At 48.5% G+C, this 22,294-nt stretch overlaps 2 protein-coding genes across 13 annotated transcripts in view; one reads left to right on the top strand and one right to left on the bottom strand.

The window, feature by feature from the left end:
* Nucleotides 1-185: 185 nt before the first annotated feature.
* On the top strand, nucleotides 186-9,803 carry GRSF1 (G-rich RNA sequence binding factor 1). Of its 2 annotated transcripts, none has more exons than XM_064653758.1 (10): nucleotides 186-373; nucleotides 1,788-1,925; nucleotides 4,985-5,140; nucleotides 5,451-5,591; nucleotides 6,407-6,536; nucleotides 7,649-7,809; nucleotides 7,929-8,059; nucleotides 8,356-8,491; nucleotides 8,706-8,789; nucleotides 9,559-9,803. In XM_064653758.1, exons 1-9 carry the CDS (start codon nucleotides 205-207, stop codon nucleotides 8,762-8,764), a joined length of 1,221 nt encoding a protein of 406 aa, XP_064509828.1. In that variant the 5' UTR covers nucleotides 186-204; the 3' UTR covers nucleotides 8,765-8,789; nucleotides 9,559-9,803. The 2 variants fall into 2 exon arrangements, with proteins under 2 accessions (XP_064509828.1, XP_064509827.1); XM_064653757.1 differs by lacking the exons at nucleotides 186-373; nucleotides 1,788-1,925 and adding exons at nucleotides 3,882-4,058; nucleotides 4,153-4,297.
* Nucleotides 9,804-9,914: 111 nt separating this feature from the next.
* RUFY3 (RUN and FYVE domain containing 3) overlaps nucleotides 9,915-22,294 on the bottom strand; it is a 32,405-nt gene continuing 20,025 nt past the window's right edge. For 7 of the 11 annotated variants that reach the window (XM_064653742.1, XM_064653741.1, XM_064653735.1 and 4 more), the window contains 15 exons: nucleotides 22,136-22,237; nucleotides 21,640-21,763; nucleotides 21,377-21,438; nucleotides 21,223-21,288; nucleotides 21,051-21,120; nucleotides 19,945-20,037; nucleotides 19,422-19,502; nucleotides 18,974-19,141; nucleotides 18,181-18,278; nucleotides 15,169-15,288; nucleotides 14,001-14,103; nucleotides 13,388-13,467; nucleotides 12,368-12,395; nucleotides 12,049-12,123; nucleotides 9,915-11,754 (listed from right to left, as the gene is read on the bottom strand). In XM_064653742.1, the coding sequence (XP_064509812.1) occupies nucleotides 11,611-11,754; nucleotides 12,049-12,123; nucleotides 12,368-12,395; nucleotides 13,388-13,467; nucleotides 14,001-14,103; nucleotides 15,169-15,288; nucleotides 18,181-18,278; nucleotides 18,974-19,141; nucleotides 19,422-19,502; nucleotides 19,945-20,037; nucleotides 21,051-21,120; nucleotides 21,223-21,288; nucleotides 21,377-21,438; nucleotides 21,640-21,763; nucleotides 22,136-22,237 (1,414 nt within the window). In that variant the 3' untranslated portion in view covers nucleotides 9,915-11,610. Of the gene's footprint in view, nucleotides 11,755-12,048; nucleotides 12,124-12,367; nucleotides 12,396-13,387; nucleotides 13,468-14,000; nucleotides 15,309-15,478; nucleotides 17,638-18,180; nucleotides 18,279-18,973; nucleotides 19,142-19,421; nucleotides 19,503-19,944; nucleotides 20,038-21,050; nucleotides 21,121-21,222; nucleotides 21,289-21,376; nucleotides 21,439-21,639; nucleotides 21,764-22,135; nucleotides 22,238-22,294 lie in introns of those variants that run through there. The other 4 variants (XM_064653745.1, XM_064653746.1, XM_064653740.1 and 1 more) reach the window with 3 other exon arrangements.

Here is a 22,294-nt window from a genome sequence, read left to right as displayed (position 1 = left end):
AACTCGTCAAAATGGATTCTGATATTTCTAATACGTGATTTGTGAGCAATTATAACTCGGCTGGGTGCGGGTGAGCAGTCAGCTTAAGAAAGGCCACACCTCAGAGGTGACGCTATGGGCAGCTGCAAACTGCTGAGGTAAAAAAAGTCCAGTTTTTCTAAGAAAACCTTGCCAGGCAGATTTAATCACATCCCAGTGCTTTTCATGGCAGAAATTACAATCCCAGGGTGTAATTTCACACAAAAATCTGCCTCTGTTTATGTCAATAAGAAGTCAGATTTTGGAGAGAACACAGGACAGGCTACACAACCCCCTGAGATTCCCTCCTGCCCCAAGGGGATTCAGCAACCCCAAAAACCTCACACTGCTGCAGGTAGGCCAGAGGAAAACCTTATGACTTTGAGATTTATCAGGCAAATTCCCTACATCAAAATAGCCTACAATCCCACAAAACAGTAAGGTTATATGGCACATCAGGGGTGCCTTACGTGGCCACACTGACAGTCATCTGCTTCTCTCACGTTTTTAAACGCTGAAACTGCATTTTCTACTTTCTGGCTCTGTCCTTCAGACCAAGTCAGAATGCTGGGTCAGTGCATTTCTAAGTAAATTAAAATTACACTACTGTTTTCAGGACACCTTTAAAATCCAGTGTTTCACCAGGCAGCAAAGGTGTAATTAAAGAGCATTTCGCGATGCTTGCAATTTTCCTTTTGGCTGTATTAGCAGAAGCACGAAATGGGTCTTGGGGCACTTTTTAACAGACACTGTCAGACTAAATCAGCCACGTTAATCAAACAAAAATACAGCACTGATCTTTCTGGCACATTCACGTCGGGACACGAATAACCCGCGTTCCCCGCTCCCACCCGTGCGCTTCCTCCTGCCCACGGAACGTTTTATTCTAGCGGCAAGTTAAAATTAAAAAAACGTTTGTTTACTGCAGCAGGAAACACTTGGCTGGGAGAAAACGGTTACGTAACGAGTAGGTTTTATGCCTCACGTTAGTTTGGGATGGCTGAGGGTCACATGAAGGGCTCCCTTCAGACAACCCGAGGGGCCGGCAGCACTTACGCAAGAGTCCAACCACTCCACCGCTCCGGGAAAGGCACAGCCAGCGCTCCCCTGGCCCCACGTCTGTCATTTCGGTTTATCCCTCGTGCTGCACAGCTTAGAGAATTCCTCTGGAAGGGCCCTCCAGCTGACAAAGTGCTTCGGTCCTGAGCTGAAGTTTCCAGCTTTTCGGCGCAGCCGGGTTAACACGGAACGTTCCAGCTGAAAGAAGCTCAGAAATTAAGATCGCAAAACTTAATGGGATGGGGGAAAAAAGGAAACAATATTTTGTTTTGAAATGCAAATAATACAGTCCATAAATAAATATGAATAATTTTGGAAAATACCACAACAGAACTTAAGGTCAGTTTTTCCTCAACGATAAATTACACAGAGGGATAAGGAGTGTTTCCCAATATAAGATAAGCACCTGTTTTAGTATCACCTCAGAAGATTTTAATTTTCTCTCTGATCAGGCTAAAGGATAGCTGGTATTAATTATTAATTATTCTCAAAAACAACCTGTTTAACATAATTGAAGAAGCATCAAAAAGGCATCTCCCAAGGCAGATAAATTGAACCTCTCGGTCCACAGCAGTATGGAGTCATCTCCTGAGATTTTCTATTTTTACAGAGGCAGACTCCCTCTCCTAAGTAGACTTCAGCACCAGTTCTGTCAAGTGAGTAAATGCAAATTCTCTTGTCCTAGGATGACTTTTCTTTTCCTATCATAGGTGCAGAAGCTTTGATTCCTCACGTAACTAAGGAAGCTCTGAGATTCCTGGGCAACTTCAGTGCCAACAGATGCCCAACAACACGATGCTCTCTAAAGCTAGCTTGCACAAACCTGACCAGCTGCCAGACAAGCATCAGTGAGTATTTTTTCCTGTACTTGGGAAGCAAATAAATCAAAGGTAAAATGGGTGGAAGATCTGCATCCCTTCAAGAGACTCTTCCTTGCACCCTGCTTGAGTCACAAGAGAGGAATGCACATAATGTTCCCTTGGTCCCTAAGATTCAGGGATCTGCTTATTCAATTAAACTGAAAGCATGACAGCCAGTCTAGATACTGATAAGTGCTCAAGATGCATTCCTATAGTTACCTTAATTTTTTTTCTCCTATAATGTTTGCTTGATTATTTACAGGAGGTTTTGAAGAGAAACCTGACAAGTAGGCTACGAAAAATTGGAATGTGAACCACTTGAGCACCAAGGTCAACATTCCTTTGAAAATGTGCATAATGCGTGATTTACCTTGAAAATTCAGAAGGGCTGAGAGTGCTGGTGTCAAGAGGCTGTGCTGTTATCAGGGTTATAGTCTGTCATGTGAAAGTTTGTTACAAGAAGTAGTTTACAAAAGCAGAAGCCAGCAACAAGGAGGTGACATGAAGTAGCCTGTTCACATTTTCGAAAGGGTGATAAGAAACATTCAAGGCTTCTGACAAAAGAATGTGTTGGCAGCACAGCAAGATGAAAGATCTGTGGTGAAAAAACCAAGATTGTATTTTGAGTTTGATAGCTTGCAATGGCTAACTCTTACTTGCTGATCCTAAGGCTAAAACTGCAGGATGTCAGAAAAAAAGAGGAATAGCTTGGCTGTCATAGCTCTCACCATCTTCCTGACACTGGGCTTCACGTGCCAGGCTGGCACAGCCCCTGTCTTTAACAACTACTCTGATGCCTGACTAAATATCTTGGATTTGAGACTGTGGAGCCTCCTTGTGTTCCTCCACTTTTGGGGTCTGGGTTTTTGGCTTGCATTTTCTCTTCCTGCTCATTTGGCTTCATGCTAATTTTTTTTCCTCTGGGTTCAGCACGACCTACCTTCACCACGTGTGCATGTACAAGAAGCTGGTGCCTGTTCTTTTCCCCTTATCTCTCTTAGATGCAGCAACAACAGCAGGACTGTTTTCCCAGATCACCTGGAAGGGGAATGTTTCTTGCCAACAGGTTCAGCCAGTGCTGGCCTCTTAAGACTGTCAAGCAGGGAAGGGAGTGAGGGGGAGAAAATCAGCTCTCTCAGACAATAACTCTCCAGGGAAGGGGTGTAAAAGCCTTGTCATGCTGAAGCCTGACTTAAAACTTTATATTGCAAGTAGACTGTGGTTTGTTTTTTTTTCTCCTTTATGAATGGTTTCATTAAAAAAAAAAAAAAGAAAGTGCTATTGATGACAGAAACTCTAAATGGAGGTGCTGGTGGGTGAGAGGCTGGCCATGCCCTGGCAGCCTGGAAAACCAACCATGTCCTTGGCTCATCCCACACCGTGGGCAGCAGGGGAGGGGGGGATTCTGCCCCTCTGCTGTGCCCTGGTGAGACCTCCCCTGGAATGCTGCGTCCAGCTCTGGGGCACCAACACAGGAAGGACATGGAGCTGTTGGAGCGAGTCCAGAGGAGGCACCAAGATGATGAGAGGGATGGAGCAGCTCTGCTGTGAGGAAAGGCTGAGAGAGTTGGGATTGTTCAGCCTGGAGAAGAGAAAGCTTTGGGGTGACCCAACTGTGGCCTTCCAGTGCCTGAAGCAGCTACCAGAAAGATGGAGAGAGACTATTTACAAGGGCCTGGAGTGACAGGACAAGGGGGAACGGCTTCACACTGACAGCAGGATTAGATGGGATACGGGGAAGAAATCCTTCCCTGTGAGGTTGGTGAGGCCCTGGCACAGGCTGCCCAGAGAAGCTGTGGCTGCCCCACCCCTGGCAGTGCCCAAGCCCAGGCTGGACAGGGATGGTGCAGCGGAAAGCGTCCCCAGGGCCGCGGGTGACCTGGAAGCGCTCCCCGCGCGGTTCCCGTGCGGCGCCTGCCGGGAAGGGAGGTCGCGGAGGCGGAGCCGCGATTCCCCGGCATGGCCGTGGCCGCCGCCGCCCGTCGCGGTCTGTCCGCGCTGCTGCTGGGCCGGCTCCCGGCGCTGCCGCTGCCGCCCGCGCTGCGCCCGCCGCCCGCCCGCCCCGGCCCCGCCGCCGCCCGCCCGGGGCCGCTCCGCGCCCTCCTCCGCACCTACAGCCAGGTACGGCCCGCGGGAACAGCGGCCACCTGCCCCCGCGGGAACCCGCGGCCTTCCGCCGCTTAACGCAGGGGGCTTTCTCGTGTCTCGGCGCCAGGTCACCGATGCTCCGTCCCAGGAAGGTCGCCTCTCAGAGCAGGAGCCCGGCTCGCCCAAGGCAGAGAGTGACAGTGTCTACCTCGTCAGGGCACAAGGATTCCCCTTCTCGTGCACCGAGGAAGATGTGCTTACCTTCTTTGATAGTATGGCTGTTCGTTTTCCTGGCTGACTGTCCTCTCTGCTGCCTCTGAAACCGTAGCTCGTGATTACCTAGCAGAAAGAAAATTTAGAGATCGTTAGCCAGAGAAAGATGAGGGCTTATTACTGCCGCAAAAATATCCACAATTGGCACATATAAAGCAAGTATTCAATTTCCAACCTGCCAGACAACGACTAGAAGCTCACCCTTATGGCATTTTATGTTTAATTGTACAAGTTCTTCCCTTCTTTAATTGTACAAGTCTTTGCCTTCCCATAGTGAAGGCAATCCAATTCAAAGTGATGCCTTTACAGACCATTGTGGTTGGCTTTATTCCCTCAACTCCTCTCTTTAAGAAACTGCAGTGTGTTTTTACTGATTGGTTTAAACTTGAGTGTTGCTTTCTAATTCATAGGCTTTTCCATACCTCTTCAAGGCTGATCCCTCCATACTCTAATACATTGCCACATCCTTCCAGAGGCCAGATCCAAGTTTTTGAATTACTTACTAACCTGCCAGACTAAATTAAGTCGGTTTGAAGTCAGATTCAAGGTTAGGAATAGGTGTATTCCACTCTTTGTTTTGCACTGCTGGGATGGGATCAGCTCTGAGTGGTGTAGTCAGGATAAAGAGATCCCCGTGTTTGATGTAGTTCTGTATGTTCCTCTGTGGTCTGTTCCTTGATTTCCAGGCTGTAGAATTCGGAACGGTGAGAACGGGGTGCACTTCCTCTTAAACAGGGATGGGAGGCGCAGGGGGGATGCCTTGATCGAGCTGGAGTCCAAAGCAGACGTCCAGAGAGCCCTGGAAAAGCACCTGAGGTACATGGGCCCACGCTACGTGAAAGGTGGGTTTGGAGCAGCACGAGTGACGTTGGAACAAAACTTCCAAGTGAATAAGAGCAGCTTCGTTAGCAATAATAAAGTGGGCTGGCGTGGAGAGGTGCAGGGTTGGGAACTGAGCAGCAGATCAGCCAGCAAGGCATCGTTGATCCAGATTTTCCAAGGCTGGGCAGGGAAAGCAAAGGGGCAGGACCACAGAGCGTGGGGTGGGGGAAGAAACGGAATGGAGCTTTGCAGAGGGGGAAAGCTGCCGTAGGGGAATGCCCTCGGAGTGCTGCCATGAGGGAGAACGTTCCCTGCCCGTGTTCCTTGCAGTGTTTGAAGTCCACGACAGCGATGTGGAGGGCTTGATGCGGAGCCTGCGGGATGAATCCCAAGCCATGAACGATGGAGTGGTGCTGCTCCGAGGCCTTCCCTTCAGCTCCACCGAGGAGGACATTGCGGATTTCTTCGCAGGTAACTCTGTGCTCTTCGCTGGCCAGGCATTTACTGCCTTAAGTTGATGCTTTGTTGTTCCCCAGAGGGATAAAAGCAAAGCAGGTGCAGCCTTGAGAATCTTAAAGACCACGAGGAGTTGGTGTTCCTCTGAAAGTCACTCAGGCTGCAGAGTCTCCCTGTACCTCTGACTTTGTGCAGGTCTAACCCAGGATCAGTTCTTGGGGCCAGGGGAAGAAAAGGAGAGGGAGCCAGATGCTGGGGTCTGGCATTGGGTTGCTACCAGTTGGACATTTGGCAAAGCTGAGAAGGAGGAAGGCCTCTGTGGTAGTTACAGCCCAGGTGAATGCAGTGTGGGTGTTCACAGCTGCACGATCAGGATAGGTGGATCATGTGTGCCACTGGAGACTTTGTCCCATACTCACTGCTAGAGCAATCCAGGTGGTTCCTGGCTCCCCAGGATGATGATACACAGCACAGAAATTGAAACTCACTGGGGGAAAAGCTACCATAATAATAAGAGAAAATTTCAAGAATATTTGTGCTCTGGACCTCTTTATTCCCTAGAGCTTGCATGTACTTATTTCCACAGTTATTTGAAGCCTCAAGTTGATTTAATTTTTTTTTTAATTAAGCCTTCTGTGAAAACTAACTTGAAGCAAATCAATCAGAATTTAAAGAAGATACTTAGGTCAGCATGAGCAGTTGTTTCAGAACTACTTAACTGCCTGATTAGGCAGTCAAAAACCAGAAGAATAAGGAAAAAATAAGTCTTTCTGAGCTATAGCACCAGTTCCTGCCAAGGTCAATGCCTCTTTCTTTCCTCCAATCCCTAGGTTTGAAAATAGCAGACATAGCCTTCATTTATCGGGGAGACAGAAGAACAGGAGAAGCTTTTGTGCAGTTTGCAACCCCTGAAATGGCAGCTAAAGCCCTGTTACGGCACAAAGAGTATATGGGAAATAGGTGGGTACTTCCCTGGTGTCCCAGAGGGTAGAAGAACATGTTATGGAGCACCTTATTCCCTTCCTGCCTGGTGGAACAAACAGCTCTTCTCACACTCACAGTGTCATTAAGGAAAGCAGAGGCACCTGCAGCCCTCGTAGCCTGGGGGAATACGGGGCCTCTCTGAGAAGAGTCCCAGGTGTTTTTAGTGTTCCTGAAGAGGTTCTCATCCCAGCAAAAAGGGCTGACAGCCTTCGGAGAGGGGAACACTGGAGAGACACAGGCTGCCCAGCCCCAAGTGCACAGGGGTCCTCTGCCTCCTTCAGACATGTGACCCTCCAGATTTCCACCAGGTTCCTCCACGCTTTAGGCAGTTTTGTCAGCCAGACCCCTTCCCTTCATCCCTGTTCCAGACAAAGAACAGGTTATCTGGCTTGAGTCCCTTCCCAACACCACACCATCTCCCACCTCTTTGGTTACCAGATCCCCATGGGCTGCCCTCCTTCCTTGGGAAGTTAACCATTTCACTCCAGAGCACTGAGCCCTGTGCCACCCACTTACCAGAGCCTCTCTCCTCTCAAGCAAAAGCACAGACCGTTTTTTCCAAGCATAAAGGTGTCATTTGGGTTTGAAAAGGCCTTTAAGATCATTGTGTCCACACATTAACCACAACACTGCCCAGCCCTAAACCCTGTCCCTAAGCACCACACCTGCACAGGTTTTTAAAACCTCCTGAACTGTGCTCAGGAAAGAAAACCCAAACAATCAAAAGTGCTTTCCCCCTGCTGAGTTTTCTGACTTCAGTAATCTATAAAACTCTTTTTCTCCACCCCACATAACAAGAGATTTCTCCTTACCTCTTCTCCTGGACACCCCTGCCTTCCTGCTTTTTACAGCTTGCTTCCTTTTCCCAGAATGCATTGTGTTTGTCCCCTCCCCCTCAAAAGTAGACAGCTGCTCTGTAGGCAGAAATTAATTAATTAATTGAATTAATTAACAGACTTCCCTCCTCTCCAGTAGAGATTAATTCTGAATCTACTGTTAGCTTTTCCTTTGTCCTGATGGAACGAGAGCTGACCTGACTGACCCACCTGAGCCAGGTGTGCCATGTGCTCTTCCCCTTTGCATTCCAGGTATATAGAAGTGTACGTAAGCAGAAAGCACCAGATGCAAAGGCACATGTCCTACGACAAGCAGTTGGTGACCTACTCCAAAATGAGAAGAGAATATGAATCCCTCCCTGAAGAAGGGGGATGGAGAGGCATGAGAGGCTCCAATGCCCAGGAAGAAAACAGTGAGTCCCTCCCTGTTGTGGGTGTTCTTCAAGGCCCCTTCGTTTCACCCCACGCGTCCACAGCTTTTATGGCAGGGTAACTGCAAGCACTAATGGTGGTTTTTCCTTCCATTCCACAGGATTGTACAGGGGAGAAACGGAAAACTCCAGGAGCGTTTTAGAGCCTGGGAACACCTCATCATCACCAGCACGGCACTGTGTCCACATGAAGGGTTTCCCTACCCAAGCTACTGCCCAAGACATAATAAATGTGAGTTACAGTGAAGCTACGGATGGGAGGTGGCTGTCATTCCCAGGGCAAACCTTCCCCTAATGGTTACAGCTGGAGCAACTGCATGTTGTTGATCTATTTGTGTGTGTTAGCTCTCAGAGCTGTGTGGCTTTGGGTGGAATGTGGGGTACAGGTGCCTGGGGCAGCCGAGGCCTCTGGGGCACAACAGGGATCCTCTCCCCTCCGTGGATAAGAAGGGATTAAGGCTTGCTGGGATGTGTTAATACCCATCACTTGGATTACTGTTTCTTTCTCACCAGATTTTCTCTTTTCAGTTTTTCGCTCCGCTGAGGCCCACGAGGATCCTGGTGGAATACAACTCCCAGGGAGAGGCCACAGGAGAAGCAGAGGTGCATTTCGAGAGCCGCGAGGACGCCGTGGCGGCGATGGCGAAGGAGGGGTCACAGATGGGTAAGTCAGGAAAAGAGGGTGGGTCCTACAACAGCAGGACTTGAAGCCTCGGGTAGTTTGGCACAGCTTGTCCAGCTGCTGTTACATCCTGTGCAGAGGGATCACCTGAAATGTAGATTTTCAAGTTAACAGTGTGCCGTGGGCTTTGCAGAGAAAAGCAAAAAAAAGAGAAAGAAAATGTAACACACACAAGTGCCTCTCACATGTTTTTCAGAGTGCAGTGCCATTGAATTATCCCTGAATGAGCATCCAAAGGCAAAGGAAAACTGTTAATGACAGTGGCACGAGCTCAGATTTGGTAAGTGCATCTGTCTCTGTCCTTCTTGGTCTGTTTTTAGCAATGTGGGCCTCAGGCTGATGATCTCTGGTACTGGGATTTCAACCCGCCCAAAGGATAAAGTGGGGGGTGGCTGAAGGGAAACACCCCCTCAACCCGAGAGCAGGTGTCCAGCCTGGACCCCCCACCCCACCTGGATGGTTCCACAAGTGCCAGTCCCACAGTGCAGGAGCAGCATTTAAAGGTCTGATGGGGTTGTATTCCCTGGCAAGGAAGAGGAAATGCAGCTAAACATTTTCCATTGATGTGGGTTAACAGTAATGGGCCTTTTGGATGGGGCAGGGTTTCATGTGACCTTGATGGAAGATGCTGGACAATGTTTTCCACTAATTTCCTTCTGAAAGTGGGAGGTGGTGGCCACTGCTCCCCAAGGCAGGGAGGGCAGCTCTCCCCCTCAGTCCCAGGTTTGTAATCCAGGCCAGGGATATGCCCTTGGGGCAAGTTCAGGATGCACACCCACCTCCCACCTGCATCCTGGGCAGCCTCCCTGGCCCCTCCCGCCTGTTGTCCCATGCATTGAGGGAATTTACCATCTGCCACCCTCTGTGCATGCGCTGTAGCCCCCCCAGACATGTCCCACCTGGAGTCTGTGGTACTTTACTGCTGCCAACCTGTTCTATTCTAATAGAATTTAAACTGGGAATAAAATGCAGTGGGGCAGGGGGGAGAAAGGAAAGCACTATGCTGCAGCAAGAGAATGATTTTTATTTTTCCCTCTTCCTTTTATCAGGCCGGGTGAACACGTTCCTTGTGTACAAGGGTGAACATCGGGTACAAGTGTCAGCGCTCAGCAAGGAGGACAAACTGTAAGATCTAGTTTAGCCTTGTGTAAGAGGAGCATGTAATAAATGTGCTGGACTGTGGGGAGTGTTACAAAAGCAGCAGCAGCTGCACTGCAGGAATGGTCCATGGGTGGAGCAGTCCTGGGCTCCAGGTGCAAACGGTGCATTAATAAACACCAGGATTGACAACTGACAGCAGCTGAGTGATCTGAGTCCTCACACAAGTGCACAGTGTAGCTCTGAATCCTTTCAGACCTGCAGCCCAAGTGGAATGGGATGGAAGGACCACTCAGGACACCAGAAGTGGATGATCAAGTTTTCTTTATTGTGTGGAACAAAATTAACATCAGAAAACCTGCCCCCCCCTTCCCAACCCCAGTGTCCAGGTGTCAGCCCACGCTGGCATCACACACAGTACCTGAGCACAGAGGGAGCTGGCAGCCACCAGTGCTGTGCTCTGAAGGGGTCTCAGCCACCTCCCTGCTCCACAGAATTTAATTCTCCGTGCCCAGTTTAATGCTCCCTCTACTAGGGAAATTGCCTAGGTCTCACTTTCTCCTTGGGGGATGAGTCACACTGGGCTTGGATGCAAGAATTTTGCTGGTTTGGACCTATACAGTGTGTACAGAAAACTACTGACACTAAATTCAGTGTTTTCTCCATCCATCTCCAGTGTGGCATCCCTTCAGAGAATTCAGGAATTCACTTGAATTCCAGGCTTCTTGTATCTCAACACTGTTTACAAGTCCTGTCCTACTTTAAGGGATAGCAGCAAGGAAAGGGGCTGGGAAACTGCCACAGGTGGGGAAAAGAGCAAAAAAGAGTGTAAGTTTGGTGGCTGAACACACCAAGGCCTAGAGGGAACTAGGAGAAATAATTCCTGGTACAAACCAGCACCAACCACATCAGTAACCTCAGCTCTGAGAAGCTTTTCCTGCAGTTCCAGCCACTCTAAAGACTACTATTAACTAGGGTTAATTCCCCTCCAAGGAATTAACCACTAAGCCCTAATAACATCTGTACAAAACCCAGTGCATTTGTCACATCAATGCATCCATTTGCTATGGACTGTGGAACATTCTGTGGTCTGAGACTGCAGGAGGTGCCAGTGGGAAAAGGAGTGAACACTCCTGTGACACAAAGAAGCCACCACCGCTCTTTGGAGTAACAAAATTCCTTGAGGGAACAGCAACAAAGAATGAACCATGAAACCTCTCTGAACTGTGTTTGCAATTACAACTGGTAGAAGGTGAAAAGTGTTCCCATTTTATTTTGATACAACAAAAAGTGAAATGCCGGGTTTATGGCCACAATGTTTCCATGTGCGCAAGGGGGAGAGGTGGATCCAAGTGGCCCTAAACCAGAGCGTGATGGGAATTTGGCCCATCTCCTAAAGCACAGAGGGGGAACAGAACATTCACAGCTTGGTTTGGGGTTTCCCTGTGCAGAACAAGCCCTTGGCCAGAGCCCTGAGCCAAGGAAAAGCAGGTAGAACATGTTCACTAGTGCCTCACTTGGCCTGCTCACACTGTGTACCGGGGTCCCAGGCATGAGCCAGACTGTCCAAGACAGCTGGGAAAGGAAATGGGATTTCAAGTGCAGCCAGACATGAGGAATACCAGTGCTCCAGCTGGTTTTCAGGGAGCCTTTGCTCAGCAGCAGCACATGCCCAACACCACACATGTGAGGGCAAGAACTTTCCCAACTTACACGTGCAAACCCAGCTCTGGTTTGGGCAGGGGCTCCCTGAGCTCTGAGACTGCTCCAGCACACACTGGGGCTGCTCCATGTGACATTCCCAATGCAGTTCTCTGCAACACAATTGGATTTTGGTACAGGGAAGGCTCAGAATGTTCTTTTAGTCACAAGAGACTCTAAACACCAAGAAGCTGCTTCCCTCCAACCTCCAAAGCACACAAGCAAGTGTCCTCACGTTCCCCTTGAACAACTCCAGAAACACCATCAGCTACAACCACTGTCACCCCTCTGCCACCCATTCCCTACAAGGGGCTGCTGGAATACTGCTGGATGAGCTGCTGGTGGCAGGGATTGCAGACACGCTCAGGGTTGATGCTGGATGGGAGGGGCAGCTCGTGTGCTGAACAGGCTTCACAGAAGGTGCCCCCACAGTTCTTGCAGATGTTCTGGAATGCAGGAAAAGCACATAAATCAAGGAGAGGTTCAGGACTTGGCAGATCAACTGAGGGAAAAAACGGAGCTAAAAGGGAAGAAGCTGCTCAGGGGCAGGAAAAACAAACCACTGAACAGGGCAGAGGGGAACCCTGGAGCCACCAGTATTTAACAAGGTTATATTAAGGGCAGAGCGGCCTGCAAGGGCTCATTTCTTTGTCCAAGTCACCAGCAGGAATCTGTGATTCCAAAACAAAAACCAGAGGGAAGGCAGTCACCAGGCGTGGGCCATGTCAATACTAAGGTACCTTTCTTCGGTTCTGGCTGCTCTCCTCCTGGCAGAGCTGGCACATCTCAGCGTGTCCAGGGCCCAACAGCTGCTCCTGAACACCAAGGCAACACCAACACACTCAGTGAGAGAGCTCTGCAGCAACAAGGGGGGAACTAAGCATCTTAAACAAGAGCTGACAGGCAGGAATTCCCAGTGAACAGGACAACACAAGTGTTGTAACACCCCAGTGACAGTCTGGGGTCTGGCTGTGCTTTGCCAGGCACCCAGGGGGAATCAGGAATGGATTTTAGTTCATTGGATATACAGGAACAAAAATAAGATGGAGTATCACTCACCTGTTCTTCCTGCTTGCTGCTTGGTGACCTACAAGGGAACAACAGCGTCACTTGGAACAGGGCTTCCATCACCACACCTTTTAAATAAAGTATCTGGGCTACCAGGGAATTGCCTCACCTGGTTTTTAAAACCCTCCCCCCCATATGGATTTTTGAGTAGCACTCCTACCTAAATGGGAAGAACAGGCAAAAAACCTGCAGAATGCCTTCAGGAGAGCCGAGGAGAGGGAGCATGAACATGGAAAACACTGTTTAGATGGTACCAATACAGTTTGAAACTGGCTTTAAACTTGGGCCTGCAGATTTGATGCCTACACATGCTGTGAACAGGCAGCTAAAGCACCATGAGGCCTTGCAGGTAAATCATCAGCCTGACCCTCACCTGCTAAAACATTCCCAGGTGAAACAGGGCTAAAAAGCATCTTGGGCACAGAGCTGTTCCATCCTCAAGCCAAGGCCTCAGCACAGAGCTGTGCCCAGGGGCTTTTAACATTTAAAACCAAATACTAAAGAAACCCTATAGCGAGAATCCTCTTCTCTAATATTCAGCTTGGACACAAGCAATCTGAGCCACATTTTTACACAGCCATCTTCTTAAAAATCTTAAGTTTTTTCTCCAACAGCTTCTCTTTATTAGCTCTAAACACCACTGATCCTCCAACCCTTCTCCTTTCCCTCACCAAAAATACTTTGGACATGAGTCCCCAAGGTCTTGCAGGACTTGGCTTACCAAAGTTTCTTGAGTCAGAAAAATTAGTAAGCAGCAGATTCCAACAGAAACCAATTCAAAGGTAAATTAGAGACAGATGGAGCCTTTCCCATCTGGAAGTGCTGATGGCAAACAGCAGAACCTCCTCCTTCCCTTTGAGAGCTATGGAAAAGCAGCTCTCAACCAAGATTGGAAATATTTCTCAGAAAGGGAAGTTGGACTATTCCAAACTCCCCATCAGCACAGTAATCTGAGAAAGGGAACCAGGACTTCAGAAAGGAGGCAGAAATGAGGTTTGTTTCCTTCCCTACCTGTGTGGCAGGACACTGTTCTCCTCTCTCAGTGCCTGTTTCAGTTTAGCATTTTCTTCCTGGATTTTGACCTTCCCATCCTGCCAAAAGGAAACATTCACCCGTCAGGTACACTAGAGGAAGACTCCAGTTTCACTCCTGCCACATGCAAGGGGAGACTTGGCATTGCTATTTTGGGATACTGGTCTGCTCCTCCTTGGCACAGAGGAGTATCTGGGCACCAATCTCCCCTGGGAGCAGTTCTCTGTGCTTTCTTTTTTCTGTGAACAAAGAGTGGACTGCACATTTCAGAGATGGGCTCTTAAACTTCGCTGGAATTATGTGTAATATTGGTGAAAAAAGACAGAACTGCATCACTGAAGCATCCCAGGGAGCCCAGTGAAGGCAACTCAAGTGTGGCAGTACATGACAACTGTGGAAGTCGTCTGTTGCTGCATAGTTCACATCATTACAACTCTAATTGCCTGCTCAGTGTGTGTAAAAACCCTTACAAAGCTCCTTGGGTCGTGGCACATGAACACCACCTATTTATTGCCTGAGAAAGCTCAGGAAAAGCAAACCAGCCAAGTGAAACTGCACCTCAAACCTGAGCCAAGAGCCTAAGTCTCATTACCTGTCTTAGCCAGTTCTTTGGCCCTTTTTTGTTTTCTTGGCCACACTGCTGACTGTGGGACCATCTGTCTCTTTCCCGCCTCAGTTCCAGTTCTAGGTGGTTCCTGGAATATTGAGGTGGAATTGTGATTAAAGGATGGTTCGGGGACAGTTGGCACTGAGAGCTGATGAACTGTTTAACCCTCTCTTCATACCCCCGACTCAAGAGCTGAAAAGTGCCTCTTGGAATCCCAAGCTGTCTCGCAGTGTGTCAAACCATAACACGTCAGGATGGAAAATCTCCAAGTCCTTCATCTAATTCTGGCACAATCTGGCATCCAGCTGATGCAAAACCAGACCCATTTGCCTGTGTCCTCCTAAGCTCACCCACAGACACCCAGGACCAAAGCCACTTGCTGGTTGTCTGAGCAGCCTCTGCAGCTTTGTGAAAAAGGAAACAAAGAGCTGGGCCAGGAGGGGGAGAGGGGACAACTCCCCCCCGTGTATCCAGCAATGCCCCCATAGAATTCACCCCCGTGACCTTGCAACAAGCCGCAGCTGCGTCATGGCTGCAGGAGGAGATGCTCTTCTATTTTAAGGAAAGAGGATTTGTCTGTGTCCCTGACACTGCTGGAGTGATGACACTGCAGGGGAAAATGGGATGGCTCTTGACAAGGTCTCTCCGTTTGGCTTCCAGCAAAAACAAGAGCAGCTTCACCAGGGAAAAAGTACAAATCACAGCAGTGTGTGTCAGACTGACAACCAGGATCACTTCCCTTGCTCCACACCCTTCAGTGGTTGCTCTAGGCAGAGGTTTCACTGTTCCATCCCTGCCCATGATAACTGTTAGATCCCAAATTAGCACAGAATCACAGGAAGGTTTGCGTAGATAGGGACCTTACACATCTCATTCCACCCCATGTCATGGGCAGGGACACCTTGCAGGTTGTTACAAGCAGTGTCCAACCTGGCCTTGAACCCTTCCAGGGATGGGGCATCCACAACTATTCCAGCAGCCTATGCCAGTGCCTAAATAATGGGCTTTTCCCAAGGACTTTCATTCTGGGGGTTACTCCTGTTGGCATCTAGCCTGTCACTTGCCTCACTCCCACTCCATCCCCTGTTTCCCTACTCTCCATTAGACACAGCAAGAACAGCCCAGGAAAGAGGTTGGAAAAGGATCTCTTCACCGCTGTCTGGAGAGCTCTTCCACTTCCAGCTGCAGGCTGTTGATTTTGTCCCCAAACTCCTGCTTGAAGAGCCGGTTGTCCTGCTGGGCCAGCTGCCGTTCCTTCTCTGCCTGTCGCAATCTGGATTTGAGCCACATGAACTTGTGATAAAAAACAAAAGCCATGGTGGGGAGGAAGACTGAGTTTAACCAACAAATAAAAAACCCAGTGAAAAGGTAAAGCCAAAAAAAAAAGGGAATGGTAAAAACAACGGAAAGGAGAAAGACAGTTCAAAGCAAAGCAAAATGGGAGGTGAACCAGGCAGAAACTCTCATTTTCCATAGTTTTTATTTTATCACTACAGTTTACAGCCATTAGATGAGAAACAGAAAACATCACTTTTATCCAGATCCAAAGCAAACCTCAAGTACACAGAATTTAAAGTCCAATTGGATTTTAATGTACGTTACATTTCAGCTTTGCACAGGTAACTGGAACTTGCAACATAGGTTATAGCTACTCTATTGAGAATTAGTGCAGGTTCCTGGTCTCCCACGGATTGACACTCGGCTCAAGCGCCAGGCATCGGTACAGCAACACATTCCCACTCTGGGCCTGACATCAGAAACAGCCAGATCCTTAATTCTGTCTGGTTTCAGTGTTACTGACACCAACCCCACCAGCCCCAACCCCTGTTCCTACAGCAGAACTGTGGGAAGGGGCAGGGGGGGCTCCCTGTACTAACGGGCTCTTTGGATACCTTGATCAAAGCTTCCACCTTTTCCTTAGGTTTCTTTTTTCTCCAGGCAGTTAGGAGTTTGTAGTAGCAGGTTACTGAAGGGTGAGTTTATAGGTTCAAGCATGCAGCTCAGGCATGGCAGGGAGGTTTCCAACAGGGCTGTGCCAGTGCCTGTGCTGAGAGCCCACGGAATAAGCCACGTGGTGGCCCACGCTCACATCCAGGGGGACCAGGCTGAGCCCCATGGATTTTTGACCACACCAGCAAGGACAAAGTGTTCCCTCCCCCCACTTGTTTCAGTCATGTTTGCCACCCACTGCCCCAAGAAGTGCCATCCCACAGGACAAAGGGAGAACTGGCATCAAAGAATTACTACAGGCGTCTCACCAGAGAAAAAAACCCTTATTCAACACTGAAAACCCCCAAATCTGATCTTCCAAATGAAAGAATATCTCTAGGAGTGTTTATAACCTAAAGCCCACAAGAGGCCAGCACGGGGACTTCTCTGATCATAGTATATTAGTTTATAATAGTCCAAGCTACAGTTACTTCAGGTTTTGCACCGGGGTGTTAAATTGGCAATTATTTCTCTTATTGCGAGCTGATTCCAAGCTTTAGCTGTTCCTCCTTTAGCAAATTCCATTTGTATTGAGCAAGGCAAACTCAGAAGGAAATGAAACAAGTGTAAAAGGCCACTCTTCCCTTTCAACTACCAACTACTCGAACAAGGAAAGGGCAAGGACCAAATTACCATCTCCATTCCCCATCGCTGCACATTGGGTTCCTTTCCTCTTTATTTGTGTGGGTTTGTTTCTTTTGAAGAAAGGTCAGATTATTTTTCGTAAAACACGTAACTTCCCTTTCTAAGAAGGGGAGACACCTCCCAAAACACCTCTCCTCAGCTTCCTTAGCTTGGGAAGGACCGCAGGGTGTGTCTGGAGGGATTCCTGGCAGAGGTAGAAGCAATGCAAAGAGAAGGAGGTTTCCACTGAACTTACCACTCTATTGTGTTACTCTAAGACACCTATAGCTACTAATTCTGGACACATGAAGTTTAAAGGAAGAAGGATAAAGTCCCCACCCTCCCACCACATCCCTAAGGCAGAATCCAGGCAAGCTGGTTACGGGAGGGCCGGTCCTCGCCGTGACGGGCCATCGCGTCCTGCCCGCTCGTCTCGGACTTGGGGCTGAACCCACAGAACAGAACTGAACAGGAAACGGCTTGGGGCACACACACAACTACTGTCAACAACTTCCAGGGATGCATTTTCTCATCTACTTCACAAAAAAGGGCAACACAGAAAACGAGCTGACTCTCCCGAGCTGGCCAACGCGATCCCGGCTGCGCCGCGCACACGCCGAGGGCTCGTGCTGCTGTACGGGGTGTGCACCAGCAGGTGGGCAGAGCCACGGATCTCCCACTCCCGGTGCCTTCCTGGGGTGTTTATTGGCCAACTCATTTGGTACTTGGACATGGGTTAAATGGCAAAGTTTGGGATTTTTATACCCGACTCTAAATCTCGGCAGAAAAACTCACTGATTTTAAAAACTCAGCAAACTCCAAATCAACTTTAGGTGACAATTAACATTTTAACAGTTGCTTTTAGCAATTCTCAAGTTCTCCCCTCATGAATGAGTTCTGATGTCAGAGCTGTGAGGTGGCCAGACATAAAAATGTCTAATGATGCTTCTGGATCAGTTTGTTTGCTGCACTATTTAAGGTTTTTGCCTGTTTCACCAAATCCTTTTCACTGTATAAATAAGTCAGAATGAGGATGATGAGAAAACGGAAAAATAATAACAGCAAGAGAAAAAGAGCAAATCAATTAGCTGAGTCGGTACCATAACATATTTTCAAGTAGACACTTTCTACAAACAGTGACCTTGTTCATCAGGAGCCATTCCCAATATAAACCCTCAAATGAGAGCACTGATGCAGTGCAATGCCCTGCTCATTAACCAGGTCCCAGCCACTCTGTTGAAAGCTGTGCCAGGCTGCCCTATCACATCCTCCCTTCACTTTCACAGGAGTACTTTTTCCAAGCTCACATTGCTCAGGATCATCAAGAGAATAGTTCAACTGTGGGGATTTTATCCAAAACCAGAGATCTGGAACACCCAAGCCCCTCCAAGCCTGGCCTCTGCTGCAGGCTTGGCTGCCCTGCTCCCGGTGCTCTCCTCAGGCAGCTCTGTCCAGCACAGCACTCGGACTCTCCCCTGGCCCATTCTGGGTCCCTGGGACACCCCCACTAAAGGACACAGCCTTTGATCATGGTCCAAGCCTCCTGCTTTACCTTTGTTCCAGCTGTTTGATGGTGGCAGCCATCTGATTTGTTTTCTCTTCCAAGCGGCTGTTTAATTCACTCTTCTGTTTCACTCCCATGTCTGAACTCTGGGAAAAGGAGCAGTAAATGCCAAATGAGCCCCAATAAATCATGCAGCACGTGAAACAACAGGGCAAAAGGCAAAGAGGCAGGAAAAGGTGCTCAAAAAGCAAATGGCCAAGTCAGTATTGTGAGGGCAAATGTCTTGCCACACAGGTGCAGGCTCCATCTGGACCCCACAACAGGGCAATGCCATCATCCATGAAGCTTCCTAGATATGAATAATCCATAATGCAGTGTCTGCTAATACCATTTAATATCTTAATATCATTCAACTGTTTTGCACCAAGCCATTGGCTCAAGGAGAGAAGAAGCAACTGTTTCCTGTTCAAGTTGATTTTAGGATTTATTCTGAGCATCCTGTTGCTCTTTGCAGATGGTGTCATCACACAGTAACTACAGCTGGTACCCTCCAACTCTTGATCCTACTGCAACAGAAGCTCCCACAGCTCCATTTTCACACCCCAAAACCACACAAGGTGCTTTCCCCAGTCTCACGCACACATTTCTGGATCATTAATTTTTCTCCAGAAGAAATGTCCTTTTCCTTTAACCTCCACCACACTCCAATGTTCTTGCAGCAGGACACAAGTGTGCGCAGCCTGTGACCGTTCCACACCCAGCATCCTTTCAATAGGCAGAAGTAAAAGCACAAGAGCTCTCACTTTTATCTGGAATCCCCTGTATTTCACTACTTCCCTACCTGCAGCTTGAAGGACAGTTCATGCTTTAGGGCCCTGAGATCGTCCAGCTGCTGTCTGAGTGCCACCAGCGCATCCTGCTTCTCACAAACATCCTTCTCCAGCATCTTCATGGCCAGCTCCATCTCCTGCCGCATCCCAATCTGCGCCTCCAGCTCCTTCTCCACGTCCTGGAACACAGGGAGCAGTCAGCATTTCCAGGAGGTCCCCTCAGCACCCAGGGAGGCCAGTATGGAAGCCAGGTGAGCAGCATGGCTGGCAGGGAGTCAGGGACTTCTACAAGGGCCCATCTTTGTGGTGGAATGGACTAGGGAAAAGCTGGCAAATTTTGTTTCCTAGAAACCTTCTGCTCTGGCATGTTTCTCCCCACACGCTGTATTGAACAGCTCTGAGTGGCAGGGCCTGTCTGTAGCCATTTGGGGTGACCCCTGAACCCCCCCCAGTCCTCACCAGCCGCAGCTGAGTCTCCTCCTTCAGCTGTTTCCGAGCCTCAGTCAGTGCCTGCCCATCAGCAGTTCTGTCCTTGGTGACCTGAGGTAACAGACACAGTTCACTTGGCATCATGTACTGCTAACCCTCACTTTTCCTCAGTATTTGCTTCTCCCCACCACTCGGAAAAACAAATGTGCAACAATTCAGGCCAAAACAGCACAACTACATCCCAGTTTTCCTGCCACCCCCTCCCTGCTGTCCCTGACACCTTGCCCAGGGAGCCATGAGCTCACTGAGGAAGCTCCCGGCTCCACGCACGCTCTCTGCTCCATGCCTACAGCCAGGCAGGATTCCCTGGGGACAAGGCCCATCTGTTCCCTCTGCACAGGACCCACCTGCAGCCACTCCAATCTATTGTGGGGTTTGTGTGAGATACACCAAGAAATAAAGTGTGTTCCCAACACTGACTCCTTGGTTGAATTGGGGCTGGGCCTGCCCCAAGGCTCAGCAGTCACACACATGCACATACACACACCCCAACCTTCCGACTGGACTCCAGGATGTAAGAACTTTCTTCCTTAACCCGTTCCATCTCTTCCTGCAGTGTAATGATCCTGTTGTTGGCAACTGCAAGCTGGGAACACAACACAACAGTAACCTATCAAGGATGTATTTCACTGGTTTTTTCTCCTCTCTAGAGCTCAGAGAAGGGTGATTTGGCTGCAAACAGGAGGAGCAGCTCACACCACCCTGAGGGACAGGACACTCGGCTCACAGCAGCTCCCAGGGAAGACACCACCACAGACTAACAGATTACTGTAAGTGTACAGTCAAAGGCAAAAGCAACTTCAGAAGACTCCTTCTGACTTTGTAACTCACAACTTAAAGGCTCAGTGACATTCCAAGGGATCAGCCATGCTATTCCGTGACAAACCCAAACAGAAACCACCCCAATCCAAGTGTGAGTCCTTGGTACAGCTCAGGCCAAACACGCATTGCTGTGACATGTGACACAGGTCATTAAGTACACCCCGGCTGGCACAGCGTGTCCCTGTGTCACCAGAACCCTCACTTTGCACACACTGGGAGACTTCACTGAGCAGCTAAATAATCCAAACCCAAAAAATACCACGGTCACCACTCCAACTCATGTCCTGCTGTCACGAAGTGAGTGGTTTAAAGTCGCTTAAAAAATCACCAGCAAGGGTGATACCACGTCACAGTGCAGGTAATAAACCAAAAACCACTTATTCTACTCAGGTGAGACCTCCTGTCACCCATTTTGTCAGGGAACTGACCCCAAAAGATTTTACACTACATCTATGCCATTACTAATGAGCTGCACCATCCATTTTAAACCACAGGTTGTACCTATGCCTCACGTACCAGCCATTTGTAATGCTCAGACTAAATATTTTATCTATAATGACACTCTTATTTCTTGCAAATTTACGTAAACATATGGTTGTTTTTCCACCTTGTGCTCAGTAGCAACAGCCAGTGACATTGCTTGGCAGGTGAGTTATTCCAGTTCCATCACTCAACTCCCATCATTCAGTACACCAGAAATGTGCATAAACTCTTCCCTTGTTACTACTCTCTGATTCCCAAAGGCCAAAGCATCAGATGATTTTCCATCACACTTACCTCCTCAGTCAGCTTAGTGTTGGATTTTTCCAAGGCATCCACCTTGGCTTGTAGGTTGTTTACTGTAGCACTGTTGAAGAGAAAAAGCCCTACAGTAATTCCTTCTTTTTTAAAAATCCCATTTTCTCTTTTCTTCCACAAGACAATAAAGAGCCAACAGATCACGTCTTACCTTAAATGTCTATTGAGTTCTTCCACATAGTTCTTCTGGTCCAAAATAGCAGTTATCTGACCATCTCTGGAAAAAAAGAAACAGGGCAACCTGGAATACTTGAATACAAGTTCCCAAGAGAGGAGCAGCAGGACAACTGTGTGTGTGCACCTACCCTTCACTGCCTTTTGTGCTGTTCCCATCTTTCAAATACATGGAGAAATCAATCACTCCAACCTAGAGAAAAAGCAATTTGCATTTTACATTGAACACTTGATTTCTGAGACAAAACCACTGTCTCCAGTTGTGACAGTTTAGAGTTACGACATCATACTGCTGCACTAGAGCAGTGATCCATTATACCAGTAAGCTGTGCAAAATCAATGAGCTTTCCAATTTAAAGGAGCAGAACAAAGCCATTAAGTGAATCCCCAGTACCTGGGAGTCCAGGTCTTCTCCCTTCATGCAGAAGTTGGCATCGATGACGTTCAAGCCCACGAGGAGGCCAGCGATGATGGCACCTTCCTCTTCCATCATCAGCGCGTTGGGCTCATAAAATTCACTGCCGGGCACGGGTGAGAGAGACAAGTGAGGGGGCTTTTCCAAGTCAGGTAGGAACGAAGTGACAAGGTCAGAAATCAACCCAGGGCCAGGCTTTTACAGTGAGACAATGTCGTATCTCCTCTGTGCAAATATTTCACCCAATCACCTCTTTAGAACCAAAATTTGCATTAATTCTAAGGTATATTTGAGACAGAGGAGATATAACAGTGTTCTTGCTTAATTCAGAAGCTAAGTGGAAGCTCTGCATTTCACAGATGTTACTCCTTCTCAAAAAAAGCACACATATACTTGACCATTTGGTGGCAAAGATGATCAAGATCTTAAAAGACAGCAGAAGTGAACCCAATCTGAGAGCAAGCCCAGCACTCACCTGAGAAGATCCTTTCTGTTAATCAAGGCCTTCATGTACTCTGAAAGTTTCTTCTGCATCAGAGCCAGGCGAAGCCAAGCTCTTCCTCTGCCTACAGGTGTCCTGCAAAGGCCAGAAACAAACAGTTCCAGACACTTTGCAAGGCATAGTCACCATCAG

Source organism: Pseudopipra pipra, chromosome 4 (assembly GCF_036250125.1).
Source record: "Pseudopipra pipra isolate bDixPip1 chromosome 4, bDixPip1.hap1, whole genome shotgun sequence".
Lineage (NCBI taxonomy): Eukaryota > Metazoa > Chordata > Aves > Passeriformes > Pipridae > Pseudopipra > Pseudopipra pipra.
Note: the sequence above shows the minus strand (reverse complement) of the source record. Positions and strands in the feature narration are given on the sequence as shown.

Coding starts and splice junctions, on each gene's coding strand:
- GRSF1 (XM_064653758.1), top strand. CDS start 205: ATGGCAGAAATTACAATCCCAGGGTGTAATTTCACACAAAAATCTGCC. Junction 374..1,787: donor AAAACCTCACACTGCTGCAG/GTAGGCCAGAGG, acceptor TTCCTATCATAG/GTGCAGAAGCTTTGATTCCT. Junction 6,537..7,648: donor AAAGAGTATATGGGAAATAG/GTGGGTACTTCC, acceptor TTTGCATTCCAG/GTATATAGAAGTGTACGTAA.